General features: G+C 45.5%; 1 protein-coding gene across 1 annotated transcript in view; it reads right to left on the bottom strand.

Annotated features, from left to right (window-relative positions):
- Positions 1-455: 455 nt before the first annotated feature.
- The window catches only part of st6galnac5a (ST6 (alpha-N-acetyl-neuraminyl-2,3-beta-galactosyl-1,3)-N-acetylgalactosaminide alpha-2,6-sialyltransferase 5a), a 65,499-nt gene continuing 54,423 nt past the window's right edge, over positions 456-11,531 (bottom strand). Inside the window, exons 4-5 of the mRNA XM_084326879.1 lie at positions 1,729-1,836; positions 456-1,262 (exon numbers count right to left, since the gene is read on the bottom strand). Of these exons, the coding sequence (XP_084183005.1) occupies positions 992-1,262; positions 1,729-1,836 (379 nt within the window). The 3' untranslated portion in view covers positions 456-991. The remainder of the gene's footprint in view (positions 1,263-1,728; positions 1,837-11,531) is intronic.

Raw genomic sequence — 11,531 nt, 5'->3', positions numbered from 1 at the left:
GCGTCCCGCCTCTCCATCTTAATCTCCCGCTTGTCTCCTGTGACACATCTCAACCATTTACATGACAATCCCGCTTGTAGCTCTATAAATTGCCCTATTAACCGGTGACAGGATATGACAAAGCTATACTCTGCGATACACATATAGCTAGCGTTGACAAGCGAGAGGCCACGTCGTACGTGATTATGTCCCGGCGAATGATTCGGCTGTCGACAGAGTGACTGAGAGCTGGAGTTCTTTGTGTGTGAGAGTATACAGTATACATTATACAGAGTATGGCATGCAGTATGCACATTGTTGAGCCACACCAGAGTTCGTTGAATGATGAATGTGAATGTGCCTTTGGCACACGTATGCAATACAACACCAGGGACTGTAGGCCCTTGTTTATCCTTCCCAAACCAGCAAACCATACTGCATCGACGTGGTTTATTTATACGTTCCCCTCAATTAGATCGAACGAGATTACATTAAAATCTAATTACAGAATCGGTATTCCACATGTGTTTTGACAACGGCACAGTTTGACTCCGCCGTCGCTGGCGGTACACATGGTGGAGCGTGTCTTAATGAACGGGGAGCGGTGCATCTTCACAGTCAATCAGAGGCTTTCTAGCGAGAAGCCTCCGTCCTCCTTCTGGTGAACATAAATACACACACGTACGCACATACACACGCACACCAGGCGGATCCAGTGTAAAACATTGCTCAAACGTGCATGCAGTGTCAATCAATCAACGGCAAAACTCTCAATCAATAAAACAACGAGAATTTAGCCAAAGATTCACATAAATGTCCGGAAGGTAGGAACGCGCGGCCCCCGGTCTCTCCGCTTTGCATCCCGCTATTTCACAGAGGCGACGTCTTTCTCCACCGCGTCACAGAGGACGGAATGTCCTCGGGCCGTTTTCTGATCCAGTCTCCCGCGGGTCTCCTGACCCTCGGTCCTCCCGAGATGCCGCGTCTCGCCCACGGCCGCCCGGCCCGCCAGTCACGTCTTTTGGGGCACGAGGGGCGCCCCTGTGGTGGCGGCGGCGGGGGCCTCCAGTGTCTGATTGGCGGGGAGGGGCGGGGGGCTCCAGTCGGGCTGGTAAAAGTGGATGTCGAACGTCCGCGCCCAGTTGGCGAAGACACGCTTCTCCGTGATGAAGCGGTGGTGGCTTCCGCGGCGGCCGCGCTCGTGGGAGATGTACATGACGCACTCGTCGGGGCCGCGCGGCTCATAGTAGTGGTAGGGCACCGAGTGGTGCTGCTGGGGCTCCCTGGGGGGGGGCGAGAGAGATGGAGAAAGAGAGAGAGAGAGGGAGACAAAGAAACAAAGAAGAGTTCACGAGTCGGACTTCACAGTCGAGTCGCATCCAATAATATCTACGGAGCCACCTCGTTAGAACCGAAGATCAATAAAGTTGCTACTTTACCTAATGATTCAGCTCTGGAGTAATGAGCTCTCTCTATTCTCTCTCCATTCTCATCCATGCTTGCATACACCATTACTCTCAAATAATACCCCAATCCATTACGAGAGAATGGAGCGGTTATTGTAGGTCTTTTTTTCTTTTCTTTTTTTCAGTTAGTAATAAGATGTTTTACTTTAAATCAATAAAATCCTGCAATTAAAGTATTTGATGAGTTTAATGGGAAGTCATACAGTAGCCCTTTTCTAATGAGGGCAGATTGAGTTACTGTACGCCGATGATAGAGATGTGTGTTTAAATAACAGCGTCTCACCTGCAGAAGTCGGGCGCCACCATGCCGTACACATTGATCCTGTCGCACAACTCCAGGGCTATGGTCATAGTGAACCATCCTGTGCTCAACCAGGAGTTAGAAATCTTCCTGCAAGAGAGAGGGGGAGAGAGGGAGAGAACGAGAAAAGGAGGGATGATGAGTGGGTGGCCTCTACGGGGAAAAAAACAGAGGAGTGACATTTGACTTCTTGCATGTGTTTAAACCGGGATAGATCATGGGGAAGATCCCACGTCAGTGTAATATGGGTGCGATAAAGATTTATTTAGATCCAGCGGTCGATTCTTCTCCAAAGACCGACTGCAGGATCATTCAAGTTCGCTCACGGCTTCATTAAAATACCAATCCATCCCACGTATCGACGGATACAAATGAACCCTGTCAAATAATCAAACCCTTAATCAGAAAGCAGCCATGGACCTGCATGCCTCCTGCCGACCGTCGGAAAACGACTTCACTTCAGCGGGAGAGCGATCCATTCGCTTCAGAGCTGCGCAGGTTCGGTTCCAGCCGGCAGACAAATGGACGCTAGTGAAAGCTAACTTGAGATATGTGCTGATAATGGAACAAGACTAGGCAAGCCTAGTTAGACCAGGATACAATGTCAGCGAAGCTCGTGTATCTCAGCAAGGGGGGAGAAACATAAACCCTTCTCGCTGGGATGACTGCAGCAAAGAAGCTGTGCGCTGGAAACCCCCTTGTTCGCTTGCTCTCAGAGCGTGGACTTTGATGTTTGGACATTGTGTATTTAGAGCTCTGGCGGCTCGTGTGCATGGAGCGCAGGAGGCGTCGGTTGCAAAGTGGAGCGGTCTGGCAGTGCAGTTGAAAGCCATTATAAATTGACATAAATATAATGGTGGTGGCCTGGATCTCAGTGGGGGGGGGGGTTCTCGATGTGTTTTTCTTCTAATTACATAGTCCCTATTACAAATTTTGTATTATTAATTGTTTTTTCCTTCTCTAAAGAATTGAATATTATTGTTTTTTGTATGTGTTTATTTTCTTAAATTAAAAAAATCGTTTTTTATTGGGGAGTCACTCATACTTGGGCCTTCCGGGTCTGACCAGAAATTATGAGAGTGTTGTTTACAGCACACACACACACACACACACACCTACACACACACACCTACATACACACACACCTACACACACACACACACACACACACACACACACACACACACACACACACACACACACACAAGAAAGCCCTTCCTAAATCTAAAACACCCATTCATTCAGAAAGGCCCCGTTCACAGAGCCTCCCGATTGCTCATATAAAGGAAGTAACACAAACATTGGCCTGCTGCCCGTCGATCGGCGTCCGCGTCTATAATCACTAATCAGTGTCAGTCAGAGTGATGGATCGGGCTGTCGGGGTCTCGAGGAGGAGCCGATCAATATGCATCTCATTCATTTACAGATGAGCTCCGGAGAAACTCTGTCGCCCCCGAACTGTAACGCAGGGAATCGAGACAATAATCTAGCCTTGCGCTTCGTATGATCGTAAATTTAATTGCAGTTTCCAACCCACGGCTGCTGAACACGAGGACGGAATAGGAAAAGCAGGTCATACTGCATAAGGCCCTTGTGCTTCCGACAGCCAGAGAACGCCTGTAATTGTTTGCTCCCACCTCGATAAGCCTTACGGTAGATCCATAGCAGTTAGCTTTTCCTTGACAAGCGAGGCAAAAAAAAAGTCTGCATAGGCCTCGTAGAAAAGCCTTGACAAATGCAACCAGGCAGGCACCTTGAAGCGCTGCTCTGCTCTTGCTGATGGGGATGACATATTCAGAGTGGGGGGTTTACCTGTGTTTGTAAAGCTCTCTTTCTCCTTCTCTCTCTCTCTCTCTCTCTCGCTCTATCTCTCTTTCTCCCCCTCTCTTTCTGAGTGAACAGTGCACTGGGGATACATTCCAGGTGAAAATGCTGAAATAAAAGCTTTGTTTAGCATTTGCATTTTGAATACTTCCCCTCCTAGGGGGGAGGGAGACGAGGTTACTATAGTTAACTGAAGCTGAACTAAAAAGTAAAACTAGGAGTGAAAAAAACATTTAGTTAATTGAAATAGATTAAAACTAGGCTTTAAAAGAAACATGAACTGAAACGATACAAACTCAAATAGAAATGAAATATACTTAAAATGTCTTTGGTTTTAGCCTTTGTCAATTTGGTCACATTTTGTCAGCACAGGAAGCATGGGGTGGTGCATAATGTTCACAGAGACTGGGACGATACATGACGATGAGCCAGTTACCTTCACAAAGTGTTTGTGTTACACAAATATTCCCCCATTGTCATAATCACAGCGAGAGCGTACTTCACCCCTCCTCCTTCTCCCCTCACATTCACCACGCACTCCTCTTCATCCTCCCTTCCATCCACCACGCACTCCTCTTCAGCCTCCCTTCCATCCACCACGCACTCCTCTTCATCCTCCCTTCCATCCACCACGGAAGCCTCACGCCCTTTTATGGTCAGCATCCCTTCACCTCCCGTCACTCAACCCAGCTGCACCTCATCCCCTGATTCACACGCTGTCAGGCACCTCACTCCTCACAGCTGTATCCTATCCCCTGATGATGAGGACCCTACTTCAACCGGACGACGCTGACCAGAAAGTCGTCTTGGTGTTAGTATCAGTACCCAGGACCTCCGTGCCAGCGTGTCCCTGTCTGGACCCCCTGGAGCCTACCAAGGAGTTCCTGCTCCCTCTCTCAACACGGACCCGTGTCTTCCGTCTGCAGTAGCACTGGAGTGCACCTGCTCCCTTTATCCCCAATTCATATCGGTTGTACATTTCTGGATGTAATTCTTACCTACTTGGGAATACCATTAAAACAACCTGAAACGCTCCATTCTCCTCTCCTGTGTTCAGCGATTGGGCTCTGCTTAAAACCCATTCTCACACCCATATTATAAAGAAACCCTAATAATAAAGCATTTTCCAAACAAACATAATACATAAAAAACGTACTGGCACACGTTGTACTTTGTGTGTTATTTTTTCAGAACCGACAGCATATCCTCCTGATTGCTTGGCTAGCGAGTGGAAATGGCTGTGACTGTCCTCCTCTCTTCTTCTGCCGTCACGAATGGCCATCTGGATGCGCAGCTCCTCAGAGTATGTTGTATGTCACACATGCTACACTCCATGTGTTGATCTCAGTAAGCTCCAACAGTATGTAGTATACATGTACATCCTTGCATGTAGTATATACAATGAATTCGGAAGCAGCAATCATCTGAACAAACGATAAGACTCCCCCCGCACTCATGCACTATAGTCTTCCTCATTCTACCCTCTTCTTCATCACCTGTTTGTAGGGGTGTAAAGGTACACGTATCCGTACCGAACCGTTTCAGTGTGTACCGTACCGAACGTGGTGTGTAGTGTACCGAACAAATACAACGGTATGTTAACCACTAACGACCGCCCACCGGGGGCTGTTCTTTCACAATCTAATATAATAATAATTATTTCTTTTTAATTTTACAAGTCGATTATTAATTTCAATATAGAATATTCGTTGACAGCCCTACAAGTACAATTAGTTACTGCACACTACATCACCCCTGAGTGGAACATGGAAAGCCAAACTTTCCCCCACTGTACCGAAAACCCGTACCGAACCGTGACTTCAAAAACCGAGGTACGTACCGTACCGTGGTTTTTGTGTACCGTTACACCCCGTTTGTGAAGCCCGTGATATTTACTGCAGAGAGTTCCCTTCCACTAAAGTACGAGGCCTGGACTGATTTTCAGGACTCGTGACTCGACTTGGACTTGTGCACTGATGACTCGGACTCGGACTTGGACTCGAGCAATAACTGCATTCGGACTCGGAAGGTGCAGACAAGGACTATTTGTAATAGGCCCTAATCATTTGGCATAAGATTGTAATTTTAGCCATCTTAATTGTTAGTTTCATTGTGTATTGTATGTTGAGTACTGACTTTTAATAATTCTGTTTTGCAATAATTGTTTTTGTATGTTTTTTTGTGTGGACCCCAGGAAGACTAGCTGGTTGCCATGGCACCAGCTAATGGGGATCCCTAATCAAATCAAATCAAATCAAATCATTTGGCATAAGATACTGATGGCTAGTGCATTTGTTTGGCTATTGTGTCACAAAGTAAATAAACTCCCTTTGAAATGGTGACCGCTGTGTCATTTATGTTTAATTATTGTTATTATTATTTTTTTATTTGTATGTCAGCTCTTTCACTGCCCGCCTGACTTGGACTCGGACTAGGCTAATGGGGACTTGACTCGACTCACGCTCTTCTTTGGTGACTCGAACACTGGGCACTCGAGACTCGAGATTTAGTGACTCGACTACAACACTGTACACAGCTATGTTCTGATTTACAATAAATGAAGGAAATTCCAAATAGTGTATTGTCCATCTACAGATTAGGTGAATATACCCCACGCATTTTATTCATTATACTACAACTCTGTACATACACTTGAATAGCACTAAACGACCGGGGGAGATGGCGCCGCCCGCGGGGGTGGCATTCCCGTCGCCGTGCATGGCGGTGTGAGTGAGCACTCCCTCAGACACGCCTCACTCCCCTCAGACACGCCTCACTCCCTCAGACATGCCTCACTCCCCTCAGACACGCCTCACTCCCTCGGACACGCCTCACTCCCTCAGACATGCCTCACTCCCTCAGACACGCCTCACTCCCTCAGACACGCCTCACTCCCTCAGACACGCCTCACTCCTTCAGACACGCCTCACTCCCTCAGACATGCCTCACTCCCCATATCTCTTCAAGTTCATACTTGTTCATACTTCACTGTTCATACTTCACTGTTCATACTTTTTGCACATTACAGGTCAATTGCACAGCCCTGTTAAATATACCATCCCACTGTATTGTTATTTTTATTCTAATTAGTGTGTATACTTGACCACATCGTGCACAATTGTACAGCCCTAGCCTATTTTATTTTACAATTCTATTCGATTGTGCTTCTATTTCAATTTACCTTTTTATTTTATTCTACCATAATTGTCTGTCCGTTAATGTTGCACCAAAAATTACCAAATCAAATTCCTTGTATGTGTAAACTACTTGGCAATAACAACCATTCTGATTCTGATATCTATTCCACCAGGGGGCACTTTATAATATTTATATTATTATTATTATTATTATTATTATTATTATTATTATTATTATTATTATTATTATTATTATTATTATTATTATTATTATTATTATTATTTCTCTTTTTTTTTAAAGCAAGTGCCCTCTGGGGGAATAAATGCCCCCTGGTGCAATAGATAAGCGTAACGAGGGCAGAGAGGAGCAAATTTGGATCCAACAGACTTAACGTACTAAAGGTGCATATTTAGCTCCATCCAGCACAGTTTGATAATTGAGCCCAACAGGCTACAACTCACCTGTTTTAGCAGAAAAACTAACATTATTGTCGACCAGTTAACGACCACAATATACCATGTGAATGGGAACAAAGAGAAAGTCTAGATGGAAAATATAACAAACAAAAATGTAATTAGCTGTTAATCGTCATACAAAGCCAGGCCCCTGGTGCGCTAATTAAGCATTTTTAGATGCTGAGGGGGACACCTGCTTTTCACTGCTCCTCTGCCGATATCAGCCAACATCTCACACAATCTTAATTACTTGTGCTGAAATGACACACACTCTATAATCAGCGATTACAGGCTTGTGGTACACACTGTTGATAAAAACACTTGGCTATCAGCACTCACTCACTCACTCACTCACTCACTCACTCACTCACACACACACTAGCTGAGGTTCTGGACTGTTTCATATTTTACCTTAGAAATGTTCAATTGCGGGGCGGTCGGGTGGCATAGCGGAGATTGCGCTCGTCACCAATGCAAGAGGCTGCGGTCTCGACTCCCGGAGTCAGCATTGCCCTGCGGCTTGGGCCGGTCGTCATACTAACTCGTTTGGCTGAGTTAGGGGGAGGGAAGTCGTGGGTGGTAATCTGGCGTTGTGGACAGCGACGCCTACAGGTCAGGTCTGGGCGCCTGCTCAGCGAAAGGCAGGAAATGGTGAAGGCAGCGTGACCTCCCACGCGTTACGCTTCACCAATGAGAGTCCTCGCTGCCAGGTGAAAAAAGAGCCACTGGCTGTCTCCACTTCGGAGGAAGCATGTGGTGGACTTCAGGGTTCCCTTGTACCGACCAGTAGGAGGAACGTGTGCACAACAACCAGGTAGGGGAGGGGGGGAATTGGCATAACAACAAAATTGGGATGGGGAGAATTTTTTTAAATCAGGTGGAGAAAAAGAGGATATCTAGAATGAAGACTGCATTGGTTTTTGCACTTTGGACCAGCTATATGTCATCCGCAATGAATTCTGATGGCCACACCTCTATTTTGATCCTGTCACGCCTCTATTTTGATCCTGCCACGCCTCTATTTTGATCCTGCCATGCCTCTATTTTGATCCTGCCACGCCTCTATTTTGATCCTGCCACGCCTCTATTTTGATCCTGCCACGCCTCTATTTTGATCCTGTCACGCCGATCAGGGGGCACGTGTTCATAAACTACAACTTTAGGACAAAACACAGGGATATAAATCACACCAAAGACCATCAAGGCCCAGAAATAGTCATTACCTCTTAGTTTTATGTCACTTGGAGATTCATAAGCGTAATATTAAATATACAGGTAGGGAAATGAGGAAATAACCTGCAGCTGGGAAATAGGCCTGAAAATGGATCAAACGTAACTTGTCACAACGGCACGAACACTCAATGGTGGCCAGTGTTGGAAAGTAATTGCTTGACTTAACATGATGCGCCAACAAAACAAATAAAATAATATATAATAATATAAGCGTTCTGCCGACAGTTATTACACAGATCAATGGACTGCATTTATATAGCGCTGTTATCCAAAGTGATTTACAACTTATGCCTCACATTCACTCACACACCGACTCATCGGGAGCAGTTAGGGGTTAAGTGTCTTTGCTCAAGGACACTTGGACTCGCTGCCCGGGAGGAGCCGGCACTGACCCAGGAACCTTCCAGATTACCGGACGACCGCTCTACCTCCACTGTCACCAAATTCGGAGCGGTGTCTGTGTTTCCCCCCGAAAGTAGGCGTGTCCATGGAAGAAACGCCTAAGTACCCCGAAGGTGCCAGTGTGACGAACACCGTTCAAAACGATGAAGAATAGCCGCTCATTTCCCCTCCTAATTGTACGATTCATCAAGCAACGTTTTGGCGCGCAGCCTGACGAACACCAGATGAAGGCTGTCAGCCAAAACGTTGCTTAACTAATAAATTGTCACTAGACGGAGAAAATAGTGTTGCAGCTATTCTTCACAATTTGAACGGCCCTTATGAAGAGGCGCGCCGCGCGGTGCATACTAATGCTTTTTAATTAAACTTTTCCGACCATACGGACGGAGACAAATAGAATGCTAATGCGTGGAACTATGAGTGATGAGCTCCACTCCGATAAGACAAGGAGAGGAGCTCACACACACACACACACACACACACACACACACACACACACACACACACACACACACACACACACACACACACAGGCACACGCTGACTGCTTATTGGAAACAATTACTATAGCGCTGGGCCCTGATTCAAAAGGAATGGCTGTTGAAGTTATTCTCCAAATCCTGGCCGTCGGTAATTTCCCCCGCGATATCTGTCTTTAAGCCGGAGTCGGATTCGATCTCCACTGGCGTCCCAGGGTGTGCGCCCCTGAGAAGGGTGGGGGGGGCTTGTTGTACCGTTTTCATTAGGCATCAGTGGCCATGGGGGGAGGGGGGCGGGGTGCGCCATGGAGTTAAATTCCTCAAACTTTCGACTTGAAAGGAGGTCTTTCTGAGCTAAAGTGAGGCAGGGATAAAAAGGTACTCTGTTGTTCATGTCGAAGGGAGCGGCGATCGACCGGCTTAGTGATTCACATCTCTTCCCTCTGTCCCCTTCAACAGCACAACCTGATTAGCAATACTAACCGCTAGCAGGTGGGGCAAAATAATCCATACAGCAATATATCGCAATATTTTGCATGCTGATATTTTAGCGATACAGTGACGCCAAGTATTGAGATTAAAACATTTTTACTTGACAATCCTATTTTACTGCGCTACAAATTATTGGAATGAAGTGGACAGACTGAAAACGTTATCTATTAGATCAAACAAATGATGTATATACTTTTTTTTTATTGCGGATGTATAAATCACAATATATCGCAATATATCGCAATATTACAATATCATGACTCTGGTATCGTGATAATATGGTGGGGCCTCTGGTGATTGTAAACACCATAGATATATTTATACAACGGCATGCAAATTTCTCGATTCTGATTGGCCATTTACACGTCTTTATTGGCAACAATCCACGGTCCTGGGCTCAGGACCCGCCCACAACCGAATCACATATCACTCCCCGGCTCACTCCGGGAGAAAACAAGATCGCGGACAACAAATGGATATGTTGATAGCACCATGACGACTAAATATGAAGCGATTCTGTCAAGGGGAATGTGTTAGTCCTTTAAACAATGTTGGATGATGTAATTGATGGGTCTTGAGTCAATCTAGAACAAAAGAAAAATCGCGGATTGATTGATTGATTAATTGATTGATTTAAATTTCTACTTCCTTCCCACTGACTGCAGCGTTCACTCTCACACTGTCCGACGCTGGCGTACCCACAAACACACACACACACATACACACACACACACACACACACACACACATACACCCACACACACACACACACACACACACACACACACACGCACACACACACACACACACACACACCCACACACTCCTGTCTGCAACAGCGGGGGAGTCAGACTGAGAGAGAAGCAGCGCTGTTTTAAGTGAGCATGGTCTATTGAATTGATTGATTGGTTGATTGCTAATTTTATTACTGTACCCCTGGTTTCCAACTGGTTAAGTTTAGGCTAAAAGAAATAAATAAAAAAATAGGGCGAAGAAAACGTTTTTTTCCTATAGGGCAAAGAAAACGTTTTAATTTGTTTTACCTACTTTATATAGAAGCATCTAAGAATGAAGTTCTATGGAAAGTAGGTCTGCATTCCCTTAACAATTGTGTGTATTGAGCCGTACTGTATTGTACCCATTCTGCATCTGGTAATACAATTTTCAATCAATCATTCTAATAATACACAGTTGGATGTGTTAGTTGGTTGGATGCACTTCAAGCTGCTTCCACATGAGGCAACTTCTCTCAATCATTCCAATAATACACAGTTGGATGTGTTAGTTTGGTTGGATGCACTTCAAGCTGCTTCCACATGGAGGCAACTTGTCTTTTTTGTAGTTGTGGGAACTACTTTTTCTGGCGGATGGTTTTTTCAATAAATCTTCGATTAATGTGTGTTTATTGTATAGAAATAAGGTTGGATGAATCTGGCAGTTGTATAAAAGCTTTACACCACTTGTAGTCGTGATTTGTGACCAATAAACCATGCCTAGGGAGGTCTAACGACCACCCCTAGGCATGGTTTATTGGTCACAAACCACTCCTGCGCGTGATGTAATGCTTAAATAAATACTAGATGGCGCAAGGCGGAGTCTCCCGCGTAGTTCACCGGTGGCCATCTTGCTTCAGTGGACTACTGATTTAACTCATTCAGCGCCAACCACGTAATATTACATGTTTGCTCGCCAACGCTTGAGCGCCAAACACATAATACGTTTTTAGATCTTTTGATCTTTTCCCTCTGATCCCTGTTCTAAA

Source organism: Notolepis coatsorum (assembly GCF_963971535.1).
Source record: "Notolepis coatsorum genome assembly, chromosome: 13".
NCBI classification, from domain to species: domain Eukaryota; kingdom Metazoa; phylum Chordata; class Actinopteri; order Aulopiformes; family Paralepididae; genus Notolepis; species Notolepis coatsorum.
The sequence above is the reverse complement of the archived record's forward strand: the minus strand, read 5'-3'. Positions and strand labels throughout refer to the sequence as shown.